Source organism: Enhydra lutris, unplaced genomic scaffold, assembly GCF_002288905.1.
Source record: "Enhydra lutris kenyoni isolate GAN:26980312 unplaced genomic scaffold, ASM228890v2 scaffoldscaffold94, whole genome shotgun sequence".
Taxonomy (NCBI): domain Eukaryota; kingdom Metazoa; phylum Chordata; class Mammalia; order Carnivora; family Mustelidae; genus Enhydra; species Enhydra lutris.
In genome coordinates, this window is record NW_019154178.1 from 3,175,967 (window position 1) to 3,201,226 (window position 25,260).

The window sequence follows — 25,260 nt, forward strand, 5'->3', positions numbered from 1 at the left end:
CTCTGGGCAGCAAAGTGAGGGGTCGTTATGTTACGCTGAGAGCAGGGGCAGTGGAGGCGGAGGAAGGAAAGACCCCACCCCACATTCCCCTGGAGGGGGGCGACACAGGGAGATCGAAAAGGGAAAGCGGGAATCAGATGCAGAGAGGGCGGGAAGGAGGAGGCAGGCTGCTTTCTCCAACATTCCGTACACCTGCATGTCTTACCCCTACCTCACGCCGCAGACCCCACCAACCTCCTTTCCGTGGTCCTCGGTGAAGCTTTATGAGTAGCTCCGACGGGGACATGCTCTTGGCTTCTCCCCCGGAGTCGGGGTGGTCCTGAGGCAGACACAGAACACGGACCAAAGAGACAGGTGAGCAAGGAGTTGAGAAGGGCTCATGTGGGAAGCTGAGGAGGACCCAGACCAGAGCGGCTGGTTTGGCTGGGGTGGGATGGGGAAGGCCACACTTCTTTACAACCCCTCCGGGAGGACTGCCTGGAGGAGGGGACATGAAGGGTGCTAGGTGATGGTAGGATGACTGGCACGTACACGGGTTGCTCCCCCCTTTCTGTTAAGTACTCGCCTCCTTCAGAGCTGCTCTGGCTTCTGCAGTCAGTGTGCATATCCAGACGGACCCTGTCGTGGCCTCCCAGTTGGCCACCACCACTGCGTTCCCCACCAATGTCCTATGAACTTCCAGCGGGCTTAGAGGACTGGCTTGGGTCTCCGCTTCTGCTGTCCATGACCATTTGTGTCCCAGCTGAGAAGCAGACTGACGTGGGAAGGATGGGAGCCATCGGGAGCAGACAGACCCCAGAGTTTGCCGCCCACTGACAGCCGCCATATTGGGAGCCCGCGCCCCCAACCGTTAATTACAGAGCCTGAGCCTCTGGACTCCCTCGCCTCCTGCAGCAAATTAACATTCCGTGCCCCTTGCACGTGGGGGATGAACCACGTTAGATCGATTCAGCTGCTGGTTGGAGCTGCTTTGCTTTACGCAGGATTGATCCAGATGACCCCAGCTTAGGGCTCCAGAAGCAACTTTGCGGGAAATCTTTTTAATGGAGATTAATTGGAAAAGCCTAGAATGTCCTAGTCATGGTGGCTGCATATCAACACTGGTGTAAGACACACAGAAGCGAGCTCACGGGACACGTGGACACACGCAAGGACCCACGTGCCCCCCCAGCCCACATGCACATGCCCACCCACGCCCACCAGACAGCCGCCTCACGCCTCCTGACCCACCTGACGGGGCTGACCCCCTGCAGCGCTCGGACCCGCTGCCACCGTGTCTGCTTTTGTCCTTCTCTCTAGACCTCTCTTCTGTCTATGTCCAGTCACTCTCTACAACGAATTTTCTGGAGGAGAGAGACATGCCCAGAAGGAGACGCTGTTTAATTTTTAAAGCGATACGACCTTAGTTCTGATTTCTTTCTGTGCCTGAATTCCAGCCACTTCCAACTGCTCACTGGTCTTTTATGTCTCCCCGTCTTGGCTCCCGCTGCTCCCTTTGTCTGGAGTGCCCTCCCCCGGCTCCCTGGCTGTTGAAACCCTTCTTGTCATCAGGGCTCAATGCACTTGGAGGCAGTAAGTGTGTATTTATTGAATAGCCACTGTGTGCCAAGCGAGGCATCCGATGTCCAACCTGTATGAGTGGAGGAGGCCAGAGCTCACAAAGGCCAACGTGGTGTGGGTCTCGTCCCAAGGGAAGGCGGGTGTGGACGTCAGACACGTGGAAAAGGCAGTGTTTGCACTGCTCTACGGTGCTTCCCTCCTGCCTCTCCTCTATCCCGGCACTCAACAGGCTGCGTTGCCTGGATGGCTGGATGTGTCTCCTGGACTGTGCGCCGGGGGGCAGGACCAGCCCAGAGCCCAGGACAGGGCTCGCTCTGCAGTAGACACTAAGGACACATTTATGGAATGAATGGGTAAATATTGAATTGAATTGCATTGACTTTGGGCTTAGTTGCTTTATCCACTAATTGTTGGTTAAGATAAACAACAAGCATTTATGGAGCACCTACTCTGTGCGAAGCCGTTTTGTACTCGTCTCTTTGGAAGGGATGTGCATGTAAGATTATATCTGTTGTCTCTGAGAGTTGACAACCTAGTCTTGTTGGAAAGGAACCAGAATAAAACACAGTATTGCTGCAGACTAGGCTATGGGTCTAAATCAACATGACGGCGTGTCCAGCCCCCACCGCTGACTTGTTGAGTTTCACGATTAATTGCCCTGGGACAGAAGTTTTCCTTCCTAGACCCTTTCAGGGACCTGTTCTTGTCCCTGTCCCCATGCTTTGTGCAGAATTTCTTCCTCTAAACTTCGGTACTGCAAGCCATTTCAGTCTACCTTGATCAAACCATTACGAATTGATCATTTGATAGGTGTGCGTCTAAGTAAGAGGGGATGTGTGAGACGTGTGACTAGAATCCTAAAGCACCAGAACTGGAAAGAGACCTTACACACGACCCAGAGCACCTCTGGAACGTGGCTGACAGGCCATCACCCACCCCTGTCTGAACACCTCCAGACGGGGGAGCACACGGCCGTGTGCCGGCGCCAAACTCTGTGGATACAAACCTCTCTTGGGAGCCACAGTCCCTCAACTTGGGCGTGGGGGCTCGTAACGAAGGCCTGGGGCAGGGGGGCCCCAGGAGACCCCTGTGTCTGCCGAGTCAGCCTTTCTCAGAGATGCTCTTGGGGAGCCGGGGCCGGGTTGGGGTGTCCGTCTGCGCCCCGTGTCTTCCGCCTGGCTCCTGGAGCCAGACAGTCCATCGTGGGCTGCTGGAGGAATGTGCGAGGTCATCTGTGAGGAAGAGTTCCCAGCTCTGGCTGGAGATAAAGTCTAACACCGGGATCTGCTGGGCTCTTTCTTTGTTAATTTTGAGGGGAGGGGGTGTGAGGGGGGCAGGGGTCAATAAAGCTCGTTCCGCTTAGAACTAGACAGGTGTCCTGACCGAAGAGCCCCTCCCTGGTGAGAGAAGAGTGAGTGTCCCTCTGGCTCTCCATGTTGGGGTGACGGGGGAATGCCCCCCCTTGCCCCTGCCCGCCCCTGTCTTCTGGGTTTCTGAGTTGATGCTGTTTATTCTGGACACCTTTCCTGAAAGCCCAGGAGACATCTCCGGAGCAGCCTGTGTGTCTTCCTGGGCTGTGAGCCTGCTGGGGGGTCTGGGGGTCCCACTCTGGCTGCTCACAGACTGTACTTGGAAGGAGCCACATTCATAAGAGGGTAGCAGAACGTTCCAGTCAGCAGAGAAGTAGAGATTGTTCTTGTCTGTGGGGAGGCCCTGTGGCCGCGTGCCGAAGGTCCCCAGGCGGGGAATGGGGCTGGACCCCAGGACAGGCAGCATGGTGGGAGGTGAGGCCTGGCGCATGGGAGGTGAGGCCTGGTGCACCAGCCCTCCCCCAGAGAAGGTGCCCGAGGAGGCCTGAGGAGGGAGACGGGTGCTTCAGTCACTGGGACCATCTGCTCTGTGGGGAGAGACCAGGCCTGGCCCTCAGCCACCCTGGAGTCACCTCATTCTCTCGCCCTCCCCCTCCTCGGCTAATCCCTTCAGAAATCCCTTCCTTTTCTCAAGGATTTCCGTCTTTTCCCTTGACCTGAATGCTTAAGGCCTCCAGAGGAGGCCAGAGGATGGGCTCAGACCCCACCCCTCGCCAACCGGCCAGGCCACCTTCCTCTCCCAGATGTCTCAGGACTGTTTCTCCTGCTCCCTCACTCCCCGGCTCCAGCCGTCTTCCAGCCTTCTTTTCTGTAACTTGCCTCTCGCTGCCCCTTTCCCTCCCTTGGCTTAGTGAAGGAGGGTTTCCAGGGAAGGGCTGGTCGCCTCTCTCCTGCTTGGCCAGCCATCCATGCAGGATGAGCAGGGTCTGGGCGGCCGGCAGATGGGTCTCGGTAGCTGGGAGGCTGGCTCACGAGCCACTGGGGACTTGGAGATGGGTCCGCCCGAGCCCCTGTCTTGGCTGACCCTCAATTTCTTCAAATAAAGGTGTGGGATTGGTGATCAAGGCCCTGTCCCACTCTGACCTCCAGACTCTCTTTCTGATGTGATTTTCTCATTTCCTTTTCCCGTCTTGTTCCCTTCTCTTTCGTGCCCCAGTGGCACTTAGCTCCTTCCTTCCCGCACCTTGAAACAGTCCTTCCTCCCCCTTCCTGCCTCCGACTGCCACGTCATCTGCCTTGCTCTCTGCTTTCTGTCTGTGGCTCTCCTCTCGTCCTGTCCTCTGTCACTGTCCGTGTCTCTGCTCCTTTTCCTCCCACCCCATGGGCCTGGGGACTGCTGGGGGTGGGGGGTGGGCAGCAGCAGGTGCAAGACGGGGTGGGGGCAGAGGCAGAGGGCCCGCTTGCTTTGCTGCCCTGTCCCCAGTTCCTGGTGCCTGGCTCCATCTCCTCGGCCTCTGGCTCTGTGACCGTCCAGGCCTGATGTCCTTCTCCTCCCCTCTCTGTCTGTGTGCCTTCCCCTTATCCTCTGTCTCCTATCAGAGCTAAGTCCTCGCCAGCCACCTGCCTCCTCTCCCGCACCGCCCTTCCCTTTCCCACTGAAGCCAGATTGAAATTCGGTTTTTCAGCAGAACCGTGCACCCTCCCCACTGCCCCCCTTCCTGCTCCCGCTGTCATACCTGCTCCAGCCAACCCCACTTGGGCTCTCCGTGCCCTTGTCCTTCCCATAAAACATTCTCAGGGGCCCCTGCCAGGGCACATTTGCATAGAGTTGTCAGATCAGGTCTGGCCCAGGTGTCACCGGGCTGGCAGGACAGAGGGGGCTGGAGGTCCAAATGGGAGTGGGGGAGGGGCGTGTTTCCAGCTGCACCTGCCAGTCTTTGTTAGTCTGGGAGCTCCAAGTCCTTGGGAGTGGGCCTGGGCTGGCAGGTCGCTTCAGAGACCAGGACAGCCTGCCTGCCCTTCACCTTCCCTTCCCCTACCGTAACCCCGCGGAGGGGAGGTCAGGAACGCTGATGGGGAACGCCTGGCGGGGGAAGCAAAGAATGTCCTTCCTTCCCACTGCTGGGTCACCATCTGGGTCTTCTGAGCCACTGTCCTGGTGTCACAAACCCACAGACCTCCCTCCACACCTGCTGGGGGAAGTGGGAGGGTGGGCGAGGTCTGGCGGAGGCCCCAGGAGGGCCCGCGATGCCGTAGAGTCCTAGAACGTCCGAACCAGAAGGCCCTGAGGAGCCCAGTGCTCAGCAACCTCGCTTTACAGTTTCAGGAAACCGAGACCAGAGACGCGCCGTGACCTCCCCAGAGTCACCAGCCAGATGGGGGCAGAGGCAGGACCAGATAAGCCCACATCTCTTGACTTCCGGCCCAGAGCATGCCTGCCCTCCCCGGCAGGTGGTGCTGGGCCGGTTCCCCTGCCTCTCTCGGATTTCTGTTCCTGCTTCTCCGTGACTAAGCCGGTGGCCCAGGCCAGTGAACTCAGGCTCCCCGTCTCTGGGAGTACCGGCCAGGCCCCGGGACCCGCCCCCACAGCCAGCCTCTGCGGTCTGCTCAGATGCAAGGAAACTGGGCCAGATTGTGGCCACTTGTAAAATCCCATCTGGTCCCTGGAAAGATTCCCCTTCGGCCGTCCCCACCATACCCCAGCCTTGGAGCTGGGCGTCCGGCTGGCTTGGCCAGGCAGGCGGGGGTGGGGGAGGAGAGACCAGTTCTGCCTGTGGCTTGGCGTCCAGGTGGGAAGGTGGGGAAAGTTGATGGGTAGGTCATCAGGGCAGAGGCTCCTGCTGCCCAGGGCGACGTTTTTGCTTCAGGTGGTGAAATGAACCCTGGCCAGCAGCAGGGCTGGGTGGTGATAGGCAGAAGGTTCGCAAACTTGCCTGGGGCTTCATCTGATCTCCGTACCACCTGGTGTCTATTCACACCTGAGGTCCCCGCTGGGAGCTTCCTGACCCCTGGTTCCTCGCCTGTCAGAGCTTCTCGAAAGCCACACTACATTTCGACATTGTCTGATTCTGGGCTGGACTCTGAGCGCCCCAGGTCAGCAGAGCCCAGTCCCCAAGCCCATCAGCGCCAGCGGGGAACTTCCGGTCCCAGGGTCCCGAGGCCTCGCCTGTCTGCATCTGTGTGTCCCTGTGTGCTGCCTGGCCTTCTGTCTTTCTGCCCTGTGACCTTGCACTGCCCGCCCCAGCCAGCGCCCCTCTTGCCCTCCCTCTCTCCCTGCCTTCTCCTGCCTTCTCTCCTCTTCTATCAAAAGTGCAAATCTCCCTTTCTCCTCTCTTTTCCCCTCTGCTGGCCCAGCCTGGAGAATCGCAATCCTCTTTTCTCGGTGAGATGAGAGAAGCCAACGGGAGGGGCCCTCCCTGGCTGTTGTATTTTTCATAGAGCAGGAAGGGAATGGCTGGGCTGGGGGAGAAAGTCTGGGGAGGGGGGATGAAGGGGCGGCGAAGATGTGAGAGCGGGGAGGGGGGCCGTGTGGCAGGAGGAGGGGTGGAGTGTAGAGAGATTTAGTTCCATCTGAAAGCTGTCGGTGCGAATCAAAGGCTTCCCTTTGAACCAGCAGCAATCTGGAGTGCAGAGCGTGGGGACCGCTCCGCCCGGGGGGCTCATTACTGCGAGTTTGATAAATCCGGGGAGACGAGGCCTGGTCTCCACCAACCCTTCTCCTGCAGCCTGGCTTCCTCCGCTTCCTCCCGCACTCGGCCCCAGTCCCTCTCTGGTTCCTGGCTGGCCTGGCGGGCAGGGCTCTGAGAATGTGACCACCAGGGCACGGGGTGCCAGGACGTGAGCGCCGAAGCGTGAACTCGAATGCAGTTGTGCGAGAGCGGGTATGCACACGTGTGTGCACACGTGTTTGCACCAGGGGACGTGGGTGCTCACATGTTATTGTACGTGCGTGCCCACAAGACATAAGTGCGGTGTGTCTGAGAATCTGTGAGCATCTCCATCCTCTAGGACAGAGCTGGAGATCACTTCTAGGTCAGAATTAGAAGTGCGACTTGACCTCTGTCCTCACCAGGCCCAGCAGGACCGGGGGAAGACCCTGGGGGCAGGCAGCCTCTCCTGGCCTCACTCTTGGGAGCAGAGCTGGAAGGCCGTGTCCCCAGGGAGATGTGGGCTGAGGAGGGGAGGAGGACAGGTTCTCCACAGAGAGGGGGCGGCATCGAGGGGGGCTGGCAAGGCACCAGGGGTCCAGTCTGCACAGTGGCCGGTCTGGGCCAGGAGGTCCTGGGGGTTGGTGAGAGCCGGGAGGCAGCAGGAGCCGGGCTGGTGTGGTGGCATTCTGAGAGCCAGGTGTCCTGGCCCCTTGCTTTGCTTACTGGCCCACTACTCACCAGCTGTGTGGCTGGAGGGAAGTTGCTTTTCTCTGAGCCTCAGATCTTTACTGGGGAGGCTAGTGGCAGTGCCTCACGGGTTGTGGCGTGCAGGAAGTGAGCTAGCCTCAGGGTGGCACTGGGCCAGGGACTGGCTGGGTCAGCAGGGGTGTTTGTTATAACTCCCGAGGGTGGACGCTGGCTTTTAGCGCTCACGGTTTCTCCAATCCCTGAGACCTCTCTGGATGCCACTGGCGTCGTCTCGGCCTTGGGAGCCACCGTCCCTCCGCGTCAGGATGCTCAGGTCAAGCTCCTCCTGCGGCTGGTGGCAGCCTGCGGATCAGCTCCCTCGTGGCCTCGGGGTCCTGGCCACCCCCCCCAGAGGCCAGCAGGATGAAGTTGGAAGTGGAAGTCTCCGAGTGGGGACCAGAAGTAGTGGGCAGGGGCCTGAGGCCGGTGCCTCCAGGGAGGGCTTCTTGGACACTCCCGGGGCGTGGCTCGTGGCCCTGCTGCCAAGAAGCCGTGCGTCCGTTCCCATCTCTGCTTAAGCGCCCGGAGCCTCGTTTCCCGTTTGTGCGGAACGGACATACCAGCCGCACCGAGCAGGGACTGAGATGCTGGGAGTGAGGTCTGTAGCGCATCTGCCTGGTGCTGGCACGTAGCTGGCGTCGCATAATTGGGAGTTATCCTTACTAAGGGGCGCTGCTCCGATTGAGGGGACAAGAAAGGTAAATCAAAGCGTCTCTGTTCTGCAGGGGCTCCCAGGAGAGTGGGAGAGACAGAATCGCACACATGAGTAACTTTTAATCCAAGGCAGGCTGGGAGAAGTGCCCTAACCAGAAGCCCAAACAATGCGGGAAGAATGGGGGAGGGAGCTGTGACCAGTCTGGCCCAGGAGCTTTGAGTTGGGATGGGGGCCAGGCAGGGTGGGGCTGGCAGTGATGGGGGGAGGGGCGTGGGGAAGGTGGGAATGGGGGTTTCTGCAGCTTTGACCCCTCCTCAGCTTGTGTGAAAAGCACAGAGCCCCCCCCCCCCCCCCCTGCTCCCCCCCCCAGCACTCTCCTCATTTCTCCCCAGGGTCCCTCTGTGCTCCCCTTGCCCTCCCCACCCTGTTGGCTGAGCCTCCTGGGAGCTTCCTGTCCCCTGGGCCCCTGGGGGAGGGGAACGCCAAGAGTCTGAGACCCCAGCCTCACTGTGCATGTCTAAAGGAGAGAAGTACACCGAATGTAGGGGTGCCTGGTCCTGTGGCCAGGCTGGCTCCCATGCCCCTGCTCTCCACCTCTCTTCCTCCATTTTCAGGACCTGAGCCTTCCTGCTGCTCTGTCTTGGCCTGTGACATTCAGGGTCTTCTTGTCACCCGGTCCTGCCTGCTGCTTTTCCCCCTGGATCACTGCCTTGGGCCTGCCTTGTCCTCTCTCCGCCTCCTTCTCACCAAGATCTGCCTTCACTGGTGCTTCTCCTCCGGTGTCAGGACTGTCCCTGGCTCTCCCCAGCCTCTGTGTGGGTGTCTGGTTTTGCCCCCCCACCCCACCAGCCTCCCGTGGGTCTGTGTGGCTTGGTGCCTGTGGCCACGTGTCCTTCCCCACCTGTCTTCGTGATGGCTGCTAAGGCTTCCTCACGCCTGTGAAGACGGGGCGGCCACGGATCACAGCCCGTAGGAACTCATTCCAGATCCACCTGCAGATTCCTGCGGTCCCCGGGCCAGGGCTGCCGGTCAGGGCGAGCAGGGCGGGCGAGGCGGGACTGTGGTCGTGGGCTGCCTGCGCGCAGCCCCACCCGAGTTCCCTCCTGCTGCCTTGAGCCATGCTCGTGTGTTTCTGTTTGCTGCTGGCTTTATTTCCTGCGAGTGGGGTGCAGGCCCTGGGCGGGACTGCCGTCCGGCCCCCACCTGCAGTGCGGGCTCTGCTCAGGCACAGATGGTGGAGGCCCGAGGCCCCAGGGCCTCGGGGGCATGTGTGTGTGTGTTTATGTGTATGTGTGTGTGTGTGTGTGTGTGTGTGTGTGTGTCCTTGCTAGGCCACCAGGATGGGCTCTTGGTGCCTCTGTGACATGCGGGGACATCCCTCCCTACCTCCTCCTTTGTCGTCACGCCACCAGGACACGTCTGCCCCTGCTGTGGTGCCCTGTCCAGTGTCTCCCCCTCACTGCTTACTTCCTAGGCTTTTCCTCAGCAATCCTGTCATTGCATTAGAACCTTGGATCCTGCCTCCCCCACCCGTCCCAGCTCTGCTCCACACTCCCTCCTCCAGGGAACCTCTCAGGACTGTCTGTGCACCCTGCCCCCAGCACTGTACCTGTCTCCTTGCATGGAGAACCCAGCCTGTCCCTCTACGTGCCTGCCCTGCCCGTGCCTCTGCTAGAGCCTGGGAGCCTGGCTAGCCCTCTGCCTCCTGTCCCTCACTGGGGGGCAGTGGGGGTGTGGGTCACATAGCAGGGCCGCTCGCTACTTCAGAACACCCGTGGGCATGCCAGCTGGGCTGTGCTGGGTGAAGAGCCAGAGCTCTGAGGGACCCAACCTGGACTTGGAGTCCCCTGGGCTCTTGGCAGGGATGGGCAGTGCCATGGGGAACGTATGATCGTAGAGGTAAGAAGTGAGTAAAAGGGGCTCTCAGGGCACGTGGGAAGTCAAGGAAAACTTCCCAGAGGAAGTAACTCTTTGAATCCCAAGGGAATGAGGGCAGCAGATCCCCCTCCCCGATCCTGGAACAGACTGGGCAAGGCCTTGGAAGGGTGACAGGAGCCTGGGGTGTGCAGAGGAGAGGGTGGCGTGGGGCCTTCCCCTCCCCAGAGCCAACCTGCAGAGTGGGCCTGTCTCGGCACCGTCTTGACTGTGGGGGCTGTTTGGGGGCAAACTCGCTTGTGAGTTTTGCAGGGTCAGGATCCAGGGGCTTTGCCACTGAGGACAGTCCCCGAGACCTCTTGGTGTGCCCCTCCTCTCTGGATACTTCAGAGTCTTTGCTTCCACCCCTGTCTCCCGACTAAACTGCCTTCTCTCTCATGTCCTTGCTGGGGTTTCTGGGGGCGCCTGACTATGTAGCCGCCCGGGATAGATACGGGGCATGGCTACCAGTGAGTGGGCACAGGCAAGGGTTTGTCCCAGGCCTGTCCTACCCCTCATCGCATTACCCTTCAGGGAGCCCTGGAGGTAGGGCTCAGAGAGGGACTTGGCCAAGGTCATGGTCAGGAAGAGGCAGAGGCATTATGCAAACTGAAGTCTGTCTCCTACACCTGAGCTCCTAAAAGTCCCCCTGCAGTCCTTGTCCACACTCCTGGTGGTGCAGGTGAGCAAGGCCCGGGTTGTTGGGGGGTGGGGGAATGACGTGCCCCAGCCATAACGCTCCCCCCTCGGGCTGCTCCCTGTCCCTGGTCTCTGACTCTGATCACAAGGGCTCCCCCTCCATCCTGCTTGCTTGTGACCTGTGGACAAAGAGCAGCTCCTCAGTGTTTGCTGGAGGCGTCGCCAGGAGACCAGGGTGTCCGGGCCCATGCAGCAAAGCCTTGAACAGAGTCTCATCTCTGAGCCGGGGACTGCCGGCCAGCCCGTTCCCAAGACCTTGACTTGGGCTCTGGGGCCGTGGGAAGGAGAAACGTTCGGGGACCTTGCAGCATGGAGCTGCACTAGCGAATGCGCAAGGATATGAATAAATTTGAATAATAATGAGGGCAATGCCTGAATTAATAATGCTGCCTGCTCACCTGACCCGCCCCTCCCCCAGGATCTCAACACCTGCCCTGGAATCCCTGCAGATGTGGGTGAGCCTTATCCTTGGCCTCTTCAGGAGCCAGGGAAGGATGTCCGGTGGGCTGAGTGAGCAGCCCATGGAGTGTGGGGAGGGACCCTCTTGCTAACTTCCCGGCCCCTGCAGACCCAAGGAACTGGATTTGTGCGCTTCACCGAGAGTAAAGAGGCTGCCTCGTTGTATTAAATCATACGCTGCCCATCATTCCCAGCCCTGCCCCTCTCTCTCGGGCCCCTTTGTGCGCAGCAGACAATGTGGATGTCAGGGGGATTCCAGGGGGATTCAGAGGAAGGAATGTGGGCCTTGGCTTTGGAGGACAGGTTCCTCTTCTGGTAGATGGGGAGGACAAACACGCTCGCCTACCTGCTGCGTTCTACCTCACGGTGAAAACATGGGCATAGGCTCTTAGAGTCTGGGACAGGAAATGCATGGATAGAGCTGTGACAGCAGGGCTGGGAGATGGGACAAGCTGTTTGTCCAAGGAGCTAAGGGATCAATCCAGGAGGGCTTCCTGGAAGAAGGGAATGTGGAGCCAGTTTGGAAAGATGGGGAGATATGGAGCTGGAGGAGGAAACAGAAGGGAGGGGATAAGACCTGGGTCCTGTCGCTGGTGGCTTAGAGGGAGGTCTCAGAAGGGGGCGACCCTCAGAAGGGCGACAAGTTCCCTCCCCCTACACACTGGAGTGATGGAGGTTCAGAGAAATTGTGGAAAGGGTTGGATTTGGGGATTGTGGTCTCCGCAGAGCCGCGGGAGCTGGGGAGGGAAGCCTGAGAGCGGAGTCCTGAGCTGGGGCCGAGCTGATTTCAGCTGCCGCAGTGTGACAGACGGGATGAAGCTAGGAAGCCCCCGACCTCTCCCTTTGCCATCCCCCCTCTTCCCACAGCCTGCCCCAGCAGCAGACCAGCTCTGGCTCTCAGGGGGTGGGAGCCCAGGGAGGAGGAGCTGCCACAATCCAATTCCCTGCTCCATTTAGGCCCCACAATTAAAGGCAATTACTCTGCAGCTCTCTAATCAAACGCTCCGGGCCGGGCTGCCAGCCGGGCAGCCATGTGTGGCTCCACAGCCCGGGGTGGGGGGAGAGGAACAAAGTCACACGCACGCCTGGCTCCCACCGCGTGGGTGGCACAGTGCGGGTCTGTGTGTCCGCGTGTATGCACGCGTGCCCTGGAGCTCGGGGGCAAGGGGCAGACGCGCGGGACGGGGTGGGAGTGCCAAGAAGTGGGCTCAGAGGTTTGCTGTGGACGCTCCGACCCCAGGACGCTGGTGTTCACCCATGTGAGATGCCTGCCCGGAGTGTCTGCCCTTGTGTGCCCACTGGGTGCGCCGTCCCCGAAGCACACATGTGCTACCCGCGATGGCTGACAGGACATGTGCGGGCAGGGGTACTGTGCCGTAGTCACACTCTGGGATTGCAGGGGTGGTGCGGGGCCAGCGGCTCTGCTCCTGGGTGCAGCACCTGGGAACAGGGCTGGGGTTGAGGCGGCAGGTGGCGGGACAGGACCAGGACCTGGAGGGCCGAAGCTCAGGTTCGACTCCGCACCCTGCCCCTCACTCCCTCTCACCTGTCCCCACCCCCAGGCCTCAGTGTCCTGTCTGTGGCATGGGAGGAGGGGACTAGCCTCATCTCAAGCCCTCTGTAACACTGCCCTGCTGAGCGCCCCCTCCCTGAAACCTGTCCCTCTGGGGCAGGGTGGGGGTGAGGAGAAGGAATCCAGGGCCAGCATATGGCATCTTGGCGGGAAGGGGCTGAGCTGGAGTGGGGCAGGGACAGGAGGGCAGGGATGGGGCCCAGGGAGGGTGGCCCCTTGCTGGAGCACTTCCCTCCCGCACGTCCTTACTCTGTGCCGGCTTGGCTTTGCCAGGGACCCAGACCCGCTTCAGCCAGGAGCCAGCTGACCAGACGGTGGTGGCAGGACAGCGGGCCGTGCTCCCCTGTGTGCTGCTCAACTACTCTGGCATCGTGCAATGGACCAAGGATGGGCTGGCGCTGGGCATGGGCCAGGGCCTCAAAGGTGAGTGGGTGGCCCACCGGCCTGGCACTCGGACATCCTGTCTTCGTACCCCTCCCCAGCATAGGCTTCTGGGCCCATGGCCCTTACCTGTCTGAGCTCCAGCCTCCCCTCCCCCATCTCTGTGAGGCCAGCTTTGCCCTCCCCTCCTAAGCTCTGCCTCCCCTGCTCTCCCAACCCTGAAGCTCTACGTTTCCTCCGGCTGCTGACTGGCTCAAGAAAGGCGACAAGAACCTGAGAGATTGAGGGGAAATGAGAGACCTTTACGTAAGAGAGCTTGAGACCTTTACGTAAGAGAGCTTGAGACAGATGCCAGGAGAGGTGCTCCAGGCAGAAAGAGGTAAGGCCGGAGGGGCAGGAGACCGCAGAGTGTCCTGTGAGAGCTGGGAGAGAGCGCAGGGACCCTCTGTCCCGCAGGTCCCTCCTGCCAGGCTGGCTTTGCTCCAGACTCCCTCCTGCCCCTGCCCAGGCCACGTCTGCTCTGAGGCCAAAAAGCCACGCCGATGTCCGTGTTTGTGTGAGAAGCCTTTATCCGGTGTTGGGCAGCCTGTGCCCAAGCTGTGAGGCGATTCAGGGAGACAGAATGAACCAATGGCCTCCTATATTCCAGAACAAGGAAGGGCACTTTGGGGAAGGCCTCCTGGCCACGGCGGAGGAGGATGGCCCCTGGGTTCTGGGGCTGCCTCTGCTGCTGGTGAGCTGGGCGACCTTAGGAAAGCCTGCACCTCTCTGGGTCTCAGTTTACCACTGTGTAAAACAGCCGTAGAACTCAGGGGATCCAGCGCGGCATTCGTGAGTTCTGAGCCAAGTGAGAGACTGCTGGGAAGCGGCATCAAGCGGAAGCCCAGGGAGGGCTGCACATGCTTATTCTTTTTGTTGTCTAGGGGTTGAGATTATTTGCTGTGGGGGTCTGCATATTAGCACAGGTGAGGGAAGTCTGTCCGTGCAGAGGAGGGAGATGGGCTAGTGGATCTATCGACGATAGAAAGAAAGAGAAACTGGGAGAGAGAGATCAATGGATATGGAGTGAGAAGGATCGATAAGCCCTGGACAGAAGGAGATAATGGGAGCGAGCCGGTGGGGAGCCGGGGAGAGAGGGACAGGGGAGGGCATGCGAGCCTGCAGGGGAGGGCAGAGCCGGAGGGGCCAGCGGCTCCGAGGCCCACCTGCCGCAGCAGCAGCCTGTGGCTTCCCCAGGGCCTGTGTGGGTCAGAGCTCCTTCGGGGGCAGGGCCTTGGCCTGCCTCGGCTCCCCCGCCCCCCAGCCCCAGGGAGTTCCGTCTGTGCTGCGATGCCCTATATTTCCAGCGCCCACATGCCCTCCCCCTCTCCCTTTCTCTCAGCTTTTTTCCTCCTCCTTTCCTGTTATTACAAGGGACGCTGCTCTGGAAACAGCTCCAGAAATTCCGCTCATCTGCCCCTTCTGTGTCCCCATCGCTCCTGCTCCAGGACCCCCAGCCTGTCTGTAGGAGGCTGTGACATGGGAATGTGACACCTGGGGCTCTGTGGATGGGGTCCCAGGCCAGGGTGGCGGGAGGAGTGCGGCCATGGGGAGAGAGGGGCCCCTGGTAGGCCGGGTCCCAGGCTGGGGCAGGGCTCGCCTCATTCGCCCTTTGTGTCCCTGCAGCCTGGCCACGGTACCGGGTCGTGGGCTCTGCGGATGCCGGGCAGTACAACCTGGAGATCACGGACGCCGAGCTGTCTGACGACGCCTCCTACGAGTGCCAGGCCACAGAGGCCGCCCTGCGCTCGCGGCGGGCCAAGCTCACCGTGCTCAGTAATGCTCTGCCCTCTTCCTGCTCTTTCTCTCCTATCCCCGTGACTCCTCCCTTCTTCCTGGCTGCTTGTCTGTCCCCACTGCCCTCCCGCATCCTTCTCTAAACTTTGTGCAAAGCCAAGTCCAGCAGAAGAGGGTAAAGCGGGCTGTGGGCCCCCACTGGTGGGACCGAGGGCGCGTGAGGCCTGGCATCCTCTGTGCCCAGTGGGTTGGGCTCTATCTGTTGGACATAGGGCTCCCCCAGGGCAGAAGAGTTGGGGTGGAGATGCACCTGCTCCTGGCCCAGGCTTGTCGGTGAAGAGCCTCTCCCGCCCTCCCCACAGCTGCCTCCAGCCCCAGCAGCTGCCCCCAGCAGCTCCCTTTCGTCCTTACTCAGCCCATACTCCCCTTCACCACTCTTCCTCTCTGGCCACTGAGAGTCCCCTGGAGGCCCTTCTGGGAGCCGGGGAGCAAGACCAGAGGAATGAGCTGGAGGGTTGAGAACTGGGGTGGTGGGCTGGGTCCTGCTGGAGCAGAGCAGATGTCCTCTGTGAGAACCCCCGGGCCATTTGCATAATGTGGGGACTGGCCCCTGCAGGAGACAGGCTGGGACACCCCCTCTGGCTCCCTCTAGCCTGGTGCTCTCCCTCTGCCTCTGCTGGGCTTCCTCTGCCCGGGGCCTCCCTCTTCCCTTTTGTCCTCCATGCTGTCCTGCCACTTTCTGCTGCCTTCATGTGCTCTGTTGGGCTCCCTCTTTTCCATCTCATTGCCCGAAACCGGCAACGTGGGAGAAGCCCCTGGAAGGGATGGGGGAGAGCAGAACTGAGGCCGCGAGCTCGGACACAGGAAGGTTTTACCTGGCGGGAGAGTGGGAGTGAGAAGGGGGCAGGAGGTTGTCCTTGTGTCTGGAAGGGCTGAACTGGGAGCTGGAGGTCAGGAGCCCTGGCCCATTCTGGCACTGGGACCTTGAAGGGTCACAAACCCTGGGTCTCAGTTTGCTCATCTGTAAGGTAGCATGGTGACATCAGCCTTCTCTTAGCGCTCTGCCCAGGCAGCTGTGAACCACTAGGGCTTGGGCAGGGAGGTGTCAGGGCAACAAGGACTCTAGCCTGGGGCAAGGGGGCTCGCACTTCCTCTCTCGTGAGCAAGGTGCAAGCCTGAGATCAGGGAGAGAGTCGGGTGGCCGCCAGGGATGGGCATGGGGCACCACGACAGCACCTCCCATCCCTCCTGGGTGTGTGTGAGCCCACGCCAGCCCAGGCCATCAAAGGGAACCACGAGATTCTCGACAGTCCGTCTGTCTTCTTTTCCCTCCCTAACTGCCTCTGTTGTGGATCCTGGAGGTCCTCCTCCTCACCCAGGGGACTCCCAACCCAACAAGGAGCCCCTGGTCCTCCCTCCCCTCTCCTGCCCCAGACCCCCAGAGACAGAGCAGCAAACATGAGACAAAGCCAGCTAAGCCCCTAGGTATGGCAGGAATGGGGCTTATAATGGCATCCAGTGGCTTGTTTTGTTCAAGAAAGGCTTCCTGGAAGGGGAATATGAATGAGGGCCCTAGACGGAAGAGTGCCGTGTTAAAGAGCCTGCAAGCCACTGAGGGAGAGCCCACGGTGGGGACGCTGGGTGGCTCATTTGGAGGGTATGGTCTGTGTGCAGTATGTGGAACTTCCCAGCCTATCTGGGGGCTTGGGGGGTCTGGGGGGCAAGGACAGTCCCCAAGAAGAAAAAGAGTGAGAGGTTCGTGCTTGCTCATCTCTCTCAGACCCCCTGCCACCCACAGCTGTGTGCAGGCAAAGAAGACAGGCTACGTCTCACACGCTCCCTGTTCACCCGGTTCTGTACACCGTTGCTCACGGTACCAGTCCTGGAGACTGAGCAGAGTGGAGAGTGGCCTGCGTCCAGTGCCCGGCAGACCCCCCTCCCATGCAGCCACAGCCCTTGTCTGCCCGCCCCACTCCAGTCTGCCTTCTTCGTGCAGCAGCAGCCTTTCCTTCTCCCTGCGGCAGGACTGAGCAGCGGCCTCCCACTCCCCTGCAGACACAGTGCCCACATGCAGGCCTACAGCCTCCCCCCTCCCACCCCCTGCCCTGTGGGGACAGGGGCAGGGCTCCAGGGTCCCAGGGTCGGTGGGCCTGGCCCCCACCAGCCGTGCTGCTTAACTCCCTCTCCTGCCTCAGGGCACACTTCGTAACCTCTCCGAGCCTCAGGGACCTCGTCTGGCATTTGGGGCCCATGGTATTTACCACGAAAGGATTAATGAAGTACGCTTTGCGGGAGCGCCAGATGCAGTCACATACGCGTGGAACTGGGCCCTTTGGTCAGCTTCCCACAAGGGGCGGAAACACTCGATCGCGTCACAGCTCACCAGCTGCACGTCTGGGATCTCCAGTCGACTTCACAGCATCGCTGCTGGGGAAGAGGAGTCTATGTTATTTTTAAAACTTTACAAACGAGGAAACTGAGGCCACAGACCCACATACAGATTTGCCACAGATTATGAAAATGTGTTTGTAAACAAGCAGCCACACGGACACGCCCCCTGACCGCAGAGCAGACAATTCTCCTTTGCCCCAGAAATGGAGAGAAAGATGGGTTAGCGACAGATGGATGGTCTTGCCCGAAGGAGGGGAAAGGGCCAGCGTTCCAGGGAGGGGAGAGCCGAAGGGAGGCGACGCCTTCCGTCTGACCCAGGGCCTACTGTCCCCCGCAGATGGACAGGATCTCTGCCCATCCAGGATGTCCTTCCTGGGTGAGACCGCAGCTGTGACCTCGGAGGGGCCCACGCAGACCAGGAGACCCCAAGTGGGGGCTCTACATCCACGTCTCTCTTCGCACCCCACTTCCACATGTGTACACGGGAACTGGGCAGAGCCCTAAGCAAAGAGGAGGCGGCGGGGACTCAGCTGATCTGTTGGCCCAGAGCCAGGGATGCTGCTGGCTCTCGTCTGAGCAGCAGCGCGAACGTGGCAAACGGTCACCCGGGCCTGCACACCGCGGTCCATACCCAGCGCCCCTGCTGACCTTCATGAGGGCCCCCGGGTTAGGCAGTGCCACATCCCTGCTGAAGAAAGACTCTCCCCTGAGGGCCTCACCCAAGATCACACAACGGGTGACCAGCCGTACACAGGGGTGTAACGTCAGGACAGCTTGCTCGGAAACTCTGCTCCTCTGTGTGCATGAGTTGAGCGGAAAAGAGACGGGTGCAGGTGGTTCCTTTCTAGCAGAAACTGCAGCGCAGGAACGGCCTTTCCTACACCCTGGGGCAGCCCTGCCCGCCGTGAGGCTCTGTGGGCCTCCAGCACCTGCTCTCAAGGGTTTCCTCACCGAGCGCTCCCTGGGTCTTCCCAGCAGAAGGCAAACCAAGCCCTTTCCCACTGCTGGCCTGACGACAACGGGGGCACCAGAAGGACAGTCACCGAAATCCCAAAATCCCGCCTTTGCCGCTTTACTCCCTTATTTACTCGTTCAGCTGCGCTCCCCATGGACCTGCTGTCGGCCGAGGTCGGCTAAACCTTGGGCTTTCAGAGAAAGAAGCAGCCCTGCCTTAAGGGAACGTGTCCTCTCACCGTCTGAGCTTTTTGGAGCCTGTGGGGATAGGACAAGAAGAGGCCTATTTCTTGGCATCAGAAATCAGACCCATTCGATCCCTCAAGCGGTTAGCAGGAGCTGACGGTGGCCACCTCTAGGCCTGGAGTTGGTAGAAAACCAGGGAGCAGGGGACACGAGCTTTGGTTGGGAAGGGGGCCCAAACAGTCATCCTAAGTGACACCCATATGAGGTCGGTTAGGAGCGCAGAGCCCCTGCCTGGTGCCACCGCTGGGCCGGCTGTGGTGGGAGGGCCCGTGCAGCAGGCTGTGGAAGGGACAGCAGAGGCGAGGACGCGAGAAAGTGCAGGGCTGGCTGGGGGAACCCTGAGCGGCAGGCTGACACGCTAGTGAGCACGCCCACGGCACTTCATAGCCCTCCGAAGTGTCTGGGCAAGGAGGGGGCACCGTCTTAGCTGCGCTGGAGAAAATAACCTGCCAGTGGTGATGGATGTGTCTGCCGGGGGCACTGGAGGCAGGGAGTCCGTTCGGGAGGTAGTTGTGATAGACCGGCTCACCGGGCTGGCCCAGGGTCAGGCACCCCTGTGAGGCCCCCGGGTGTGAGCTGCACCCCGATCCTGGAGAGCCTAGCTCTTCCCCAGTTTGCGGATGAGTACCCCTCATCCACCAGACGGGCTGGGAAAGAACCTGCTGGGGCTGGGGGGCTGCGCTGGTGGTAACAGGTGTAGGGATTGCAAGTTTAGGCGGCAGCGGCCGTCCACGGAGCTGACCTGCAGCGGGAGGGACGCAGGCAGGGTCAGGGGCTTAGTCGCACCCTGACTGATGGCTCTAATCACCCCGCAGTCCCCCCAGAGGACACCAGGATCGATGGCGGCCCTGTGATACTGCTGCAAGCCGGTACCCCCCACAACCTCACGTGCCGAGCCTTCAACGCCAAGCCGGCCGCCACCATCATCTGGTTCCGGGACGGGACACAGCAAGAGGGCGCTGTGGCCAGCACGGTGAGACCCTGCTGCTCCCCCAGACTCCTCAGCCCCATCCCAGGTGGGCCTGACCCAGATTCGGGGGGCACAGATGTGACGGGAGAGCTCGTACGTCATCTGGTAAAACCCTCATTGTGTAGCTGGGATCCAGAGGAAAGGAGGGGGCGCCTAAGTTCATGGTGCACTGGTGCATTCAGTGGCTAGCAGAGATGAAGAATAATGCTAACGCCAGATACACTGATTAAACACCTACTGTGTCCTGGGCACAGTGCATGCTAAGCTCCTAATGGACAGTCCCTCTGGATCCTCAAGGGAGTTTCATAAGGCTGGTGTTCTCTCCAACTCACCAAAGAGGGACACCGATGGTCAGAGAGGTTGATGCCTTGCCCGAGGTCACAGGGCTGGTGTGCAGCGGACCTGGGGTCTGTGCGTGGCTCAGGCTGCACTCCACTGACCCCTCGGCCTTCTTCCTTCAGCCTCTGGTTGGCACGACTGAGTGAGTAGGCTGTGGCAGTCACCAGGTGATGTTCTGGGCGGCGCTGGAATGAACATCCACATCTCCAGTCTGAGGTGGTGCTTCTGCCAGCTGCGGGCAAACACACAGGTGTGCCCAGCCCTTTGCTGGGTGCCGTGGGAGACCTGCTCACCTGTGTGCCTCCAAGAGCAGCGCCAGGCAGAACCGGGTTAGCTCTGCCCTTGACAGGCTGGGTGACCTTGGACAGCTCCCTGCTCTCTGGCCATGTTCCCCATTTGACTCAGGACACTCTGGCCTCAGTGGTGCTTAACCTTTTAGCACAAGACATCTGTAATTTTTCTCCTTCAGGGCTACATATTTTGAAATGTTTTGGCAACCAAACGATCTGATTTGTTAACAGCCATTTGTCGTTCACGTCCCTTCTCCAGTTTTCTAAAGACACAGATCCCCGGTGAGCAGCCGGGGGAGGGGGGAGCCTGTGCCCTGCACGGCGCCGGCCCTGCTCTGCCCAGCAGAGGCCTGCGTGTTGCTGCCGGAGAGCAGCACTGTGGTTTGCCTTGCACAAAACAGCTCACAGGTTCGGGTGACCACGTTTGGGGGCCTCAGGTCGGCCCCCACTGAGCCGGTGAGACAGCCTGTGAGCCTTTCCGCTCCCCAGGGGCTTGCAGTCTGGCAGGAGAACCCCAGCACCCAGCTCATGCACAGGGCCCCTGGGGCAAAGCTGCTGTGCCCAGAGCAGGACAGACTGAGCTGGAGGGTCTTGGGGGCGGGACGGTCGCAGAGATGGTGCAGAAGAGGAGGGACTTGTGCTGCACTGAGTCCCTGGAATGAGGCTCAGAACCACGGGGAACGGCAGGCCATGCAGAGTGGGCTCCGGCAGAAACGGCACGACACTTAGCAGCTGTGGCCTGACACGGGTCCATCAGTCATGTGCTCGGCCCTCGTGTGTCGTGCTCACTAGCGGGAACTGTGGGTCCTGGAGGTCAGATGGGAACTCACTGCATTTTCTGTGCAGTTTTTCCGTACACTTAAAACTTCTCTAAAAAATAAAGTCTATTTATTTTAGAGTCTATTTATTTTAAGAGGCTGGGGCTGGGGCAGGGGTGGGGAGGGCTGCAGTTCCGGTTAAAGGCCTCCTGCCCCTCCAGCGCAAGCCCATCTCTGCGGGGTCATCCTGATCGCAGTGTGGGGGGCTGTAGTCTGACCCGGTCTCCCACTTGTCCCACCCCAGGAACTGCTGAAGGATGGGAAGAGGGAGACCACCATCAGCCGGCTGCTCATTAACCCCACAGACCTGGACATCGGGCGCGTCTTCACCTGCCGCAGCGTGAACGAGGCCACCCCCACCGGCAAGGAGACTTCCATCGAGCTCGACGTGCACCGTGAGCAGGGGTCCTGCCATGGCGCTGGGGGGAGGACTGGGCTAAGGGAGAGAGTGTGGGGCGACCTCGGAGAAGCCCCGAACGCCGGTCCTCCGGGGGCTTGGGGGAGGCACGGGCTGTGAGTCAGGCAGCTCCTGGGTCAGACCCAGCAGGAGACTTGGGCTGTGACTTCACCTCTGAGCCTCAGCTCCCAACTCTGTGTATGTGAGGAAAATAAAACACGGGCCTATGGTGTCTTCTCTGAAATTCCAAACTAAATCTGATTTGCTGGTAAAACGTGAACTAAGGTTCTCCACGGTCTCTTACTTAACCCGTATCTCACTATGAGGTGTTGCCCAGACCCCGCTGGGGGTCTTATGTAGCAAATGGTCTGTGCACACCAGCACCTTTCTAAAATTGGGAAAACTCCAAATTCTGAAATACATCTAATCCCCTGGGGCTCAGAGAAGGGACTGGCGACCCGTTGCCGTCTGTCAGGGCTGGGGGAGCACTTGGACGAGACAGTGTCAGAGCAGCCAGCATGGAGCCTACTGCTGTTTGGGGGGTGTTCAGTATAGCCCCTCCACCCAGAAAAGGGAGGGAATGGGCAGGGGCCGGAGATGCCCCACCTGCACCCCTTTCAGTGGGCCCCGCCAGGCTGCCCTGACTCCTCGCAGCCACTGTGCACTTTACATCCCCTAAATGTCCCTTAGGCGGCAGCCTGGGTCCCAGCCCCCTAGACAGCCCCCTAGCCCGGCCCTCTGGAGGCTCCTTGGGGTAAAGTGAGGAAGATGCCTTCTTACTGGCCCTGGTTCTCTCTTCACTCCAATTCGCAGATCTCTGCACAGGGAGAAGGCTGGGTGTGTGGGTTAGGAAGAGAAAGACACTTGAGGGACAGAAAAGACCCTTCCTGTCCCCTGCCTTGCAGACCCTCCCACGGTGACCCTGTCTATTGAGCCGCAGACGGTACAGGAGGGGGAGCGCGTCATCTTCACCTGCCAGGCCACAGCCAACCCTGAGATTCTGGGCTACAGGTGCAAGGCGTGGGGGCTGGGGACAGCCTGGGCCTGGAGTGGGGGCTGCCGGGGGCATCGTGCCCCCGGCCATGGGTGAGAGTCGTCCAGGGCCTGATCACCCCCCGTGCCGCCTTTACCCCAGGTGGGCCAAGGGCGGCTTCTTGATTGAAGACGCCCACGAGAGTCGCTATGAGACGAACGTCGACTATTCCTTCTTCACGGAGCCTGTGTCCTGTGAGGTCCACAACAAAGTGGGGAGCACCAACGTCAGCACCTTAGTGAACGTCCACTGTGAGTGCTGCCCGGGCAGGGACCCCTGAAGGGTCAGGGGTAGGGGCGGGGGCTCCGTGAAGCTCAGGACAGACGACAGGCCGGGGAAGTGGCAGGGCAGTGGAAGGAAGAGAAGGTTGGCCGGCGCAGAGCCCCGATGAGACCGAGGCCCTAGCCAGTGCTCTCTTCCACGCAGTTGCCCCCCGGATCGTAGTTGACCCCAAGCCCACGACCACAGACATTGGCTCTGACGTGACCCTCACCTGCGTCTGGGTGGGGAATCCCCCCCTCACCCTCACCTGGACCAAAAAGGACTCAAACATGGTAAGACGCTTGTGGCCCGTCTCGAGCGCCGGGAGGAAGGAGTCGGTCCCAGGTGGGAGAGCGGGGGTGGGGCAGGGCAGGTGCACCGTGACTTTTCCAGTCAGAGCCACAGTGTGTCTAGGGTCTTGGGATTTGAAGGAGGAGGCCAGTGCTTGGGAATCAAACCCCCGTCTTGCCGTGGAACAGCGGGCCGGCTCAGTGGCCGTGGGAGGGACACGGGGAAGTAGGTGTGTGTGGAGGGAGGGAGGGGTTCTGCATCCCTACAGACCCTTGCGTTAGATCGTCTGGGCTGGAATTGCAGGAAGAGGGATGTCAGGGTGAGACTCCCTTTTTGCTTGGCAGGGAAAGTTCTAGAACAGACCCTCCGCGAGGCTGCGTTCTCTGAAGTCACCGCAGCTCCGGCTGCCCTCGCCGGCCTCTGCCCTTCGCAGCCCACCCTAGTGGAGACCGCGGGCCCCAGTGAGACCCTTTTTAGAGTCAGGGGATGCGGCCTTTGTCCTTCCGGGAATTCACTTGTGGCCCTTCCTGCTTTCTTCCCAATGCCTCTGATGCGGGGCCCCGCTTGGACCCAGGGGCCCAGGCCTCCTGGCTCCCCACCCGAGGCTGCTCTCTCTGCCCAGGTCCTGAGTAACAGCAACCAGCTGCTGCTGAAGTCGGTGACCCAGGCCGACGCGGGCACGTACACCTGCCGGGCCATCGTGCCTCGGATCGGCGTGGCCGAGAGGGAGGTGCCCCTTTACGTGAACGGTGAGCGGCCTGCGAGGCTGGGCCTGGGCGGGCAGGTGCTGCCACATCCCGCCGGCCCTGACTGCGTCTTCTTGCTCACAGGGCCCCCCATTATCTCCAGCGAAGCCGTGCAGTATGCTGTCAGGGGCGACGGGGGCAAGGTGGAGTGTTTCATCGGGAGCACACCACCCCCGGACCGCATCGTGAGTGCTGCCTGCGCCCTGGCCCGGGCCCCGGGGGCTGCGTCCCTCTGCCCCCATCCCTGCTCACAGGACAGCCCCTCCTCTCTCACCTGTCACATGGCCCTGAGCCAATTACTTAGGTTTCAAACCTCCGTTTTGTCATCCACAAAATGGGGTCAGTGTCCCTGCCTGGTCGGGTGGCTGTGGGGCGGCCGTCGTGACAGGTGCAAGAGGCCGGGGCTGCTCTGTCTGCCTCATCTCCTTCCCTCTCCCAGCCTCCCTCCACCCCTCCCTGGCCTCCACCCTGCCCCTGGGCTCCCCGGCTCTCTGCTCCCTTCTGTCTCCCTCCTCCGACCCGCTCCCCCTTCCCCCTCCTTTCTCCTCTTCCCCACACCATGCGCCATTAATTCCTCCCATGACCATTAACCGTCAAACCCCTCATCACATTTAATGACCATTTGGCTAACTCCAGGGCTGCCCAGGGACACTTCATTACCACGGCCGCCTGGGCAGCAGGCGGCTTGGCTCCCAGGGGGCTTCCCATGCAGAGCTAGGAGGATTGATCCCTGGAAAGGAGCCAGTGCTCAGCCACTCCCCCTCCCCTGGGCTCCACTCAGGGAGGGGACATGAAGGGGGTGTCCCGACTGGGAGGTCAGGGATGGAGAAGGGTTGGGATACCCCTTTTCTGTGAGAGATCTTCCCTGTTTTAAGAGTCTGGGGATGGGTCTCCAGAACCCCCCAGGTGGGTTCAGGTGGGGCTGCCTGCGGGTTGGCTAAAGGTGAGGCTAAAGTCTGAGTCATGAGCGGGACAAACTGTGGGTGTCCAACTCCAGCCTGGTCCTCTGCTTTCACAGATGAGGACCTGGAGGCCCAGAGAGGGGGAGGGAGGCCACACAGGGGCTCGAGGGACAGCCAGGCTCAGGGCCCAGTGTTGACTCCCCATCCGGGACATCAGGGGCTACCAAACACTGGTTCACCAGCCCAGCCACATCTACATCGGTGGGATTCTTATAAAAATAGAGAATCTTGGAGCTCTCCCCTGGAGATGCACATTTAAGACTTGAGCTCCAAGAATCTGTGTTTTAAGGAATGTCCCTCGGCATATCGGCCCGTTCCTGGCACATATCTCCATCACGCTGGGAGCCACTGTTTCCCTTAGACTGGAGGTCCCATGCCAGGGTTTGAGGCAAGAGGGTGACTTGGGTTTCTTGCAGGGTGAGTGCTGGGCTGGGCTGAGGGATGCACAGGACACATGGGACAAGAACGCCTGGAGTCGGCCACCAGCCCCTTCCTTACGCCCCCGTGCCTCCCCCCTCCCCCACTCTCTCCACCCAGGCCTGGGCCTGGAAGGAGAACTTCTTGGAGGCGGGCACCCTGGAGCGCTACACGGTGGAGAGGACCAACTCGGGCAGTGGCGTGCTGTCCACGCTCACCATCAACAACGTCATGGAAGCAGACTTTCAGACACACTACAACTGCACGGCCTGGAACAGCTTCGGGCCCGGCACGGCCATCATCCAGCTGGAGGAGCGAGGTGACTGTGGCTGGGGTGCGGGGCCGCTGGGAGTTCTGCTCCCTCCTCTCTCCCTGGCAGTCCTCATGGGGAGATGACTCTCTCAGGGGCCTGCCCTCCAGA

The 25,260-nt window shown here is 60.6% G+C and overlaps 1 protein-coding gene across 3 annotated transcripts in view; it reads left to right on the forward strand.

Annotated features, from left to right (window-relative positions):
- LOC111139008 (kirre like nephrin family adhesion molecule 1) overlaps positions 1–25,260 on the forward strand; it is an 87,719-nt gene that overhangs the window by 55,338 nt on the left and 7,121 nt on the right. The window contains exons 2-11 of one of the 3 annotated variants that reach the window (XM_022491087.1): positions 12,841–12,990; positions 14,614–14,763; positions 19,131–19,288; positions 20,977–21,127; positions 22,035–22,140; positions 22,265–22,413; positions 22,589–22,716; positions 23,289–23,463; positions 23,545–23,645; positions 24,960–25,158. In XM_022491087.1, the coding sequence (XP_022346795.1) occupies positions 12,841–12,990; positions 14,614–14,763; positions 19,131–19,288; positions 20,977–21,127; positions 22,035–22,140; positions 22,265–22,413; positions 22,589–22,716; positions 23,289–23,463; positions 23,545–23,645; positions 24,960–25,158 (1,467 nt within the window). The remainder of the gene's footprint in view (positions 1–12,840; positions 12,991–14,613; positions 14,764–19,130; positions 19,289–20,976; positions 21,128–22,034; positions 22,141–22,264; positions 22,414–22,588; positions 22,717–23,288; positions 23,464–23,544; positions 23,646–24,959; positions 25,159–25,260) is intronic. The other 2 variants (XM_022491088.1, XM_022491089.1) reach the window with 2 other exon arrangements.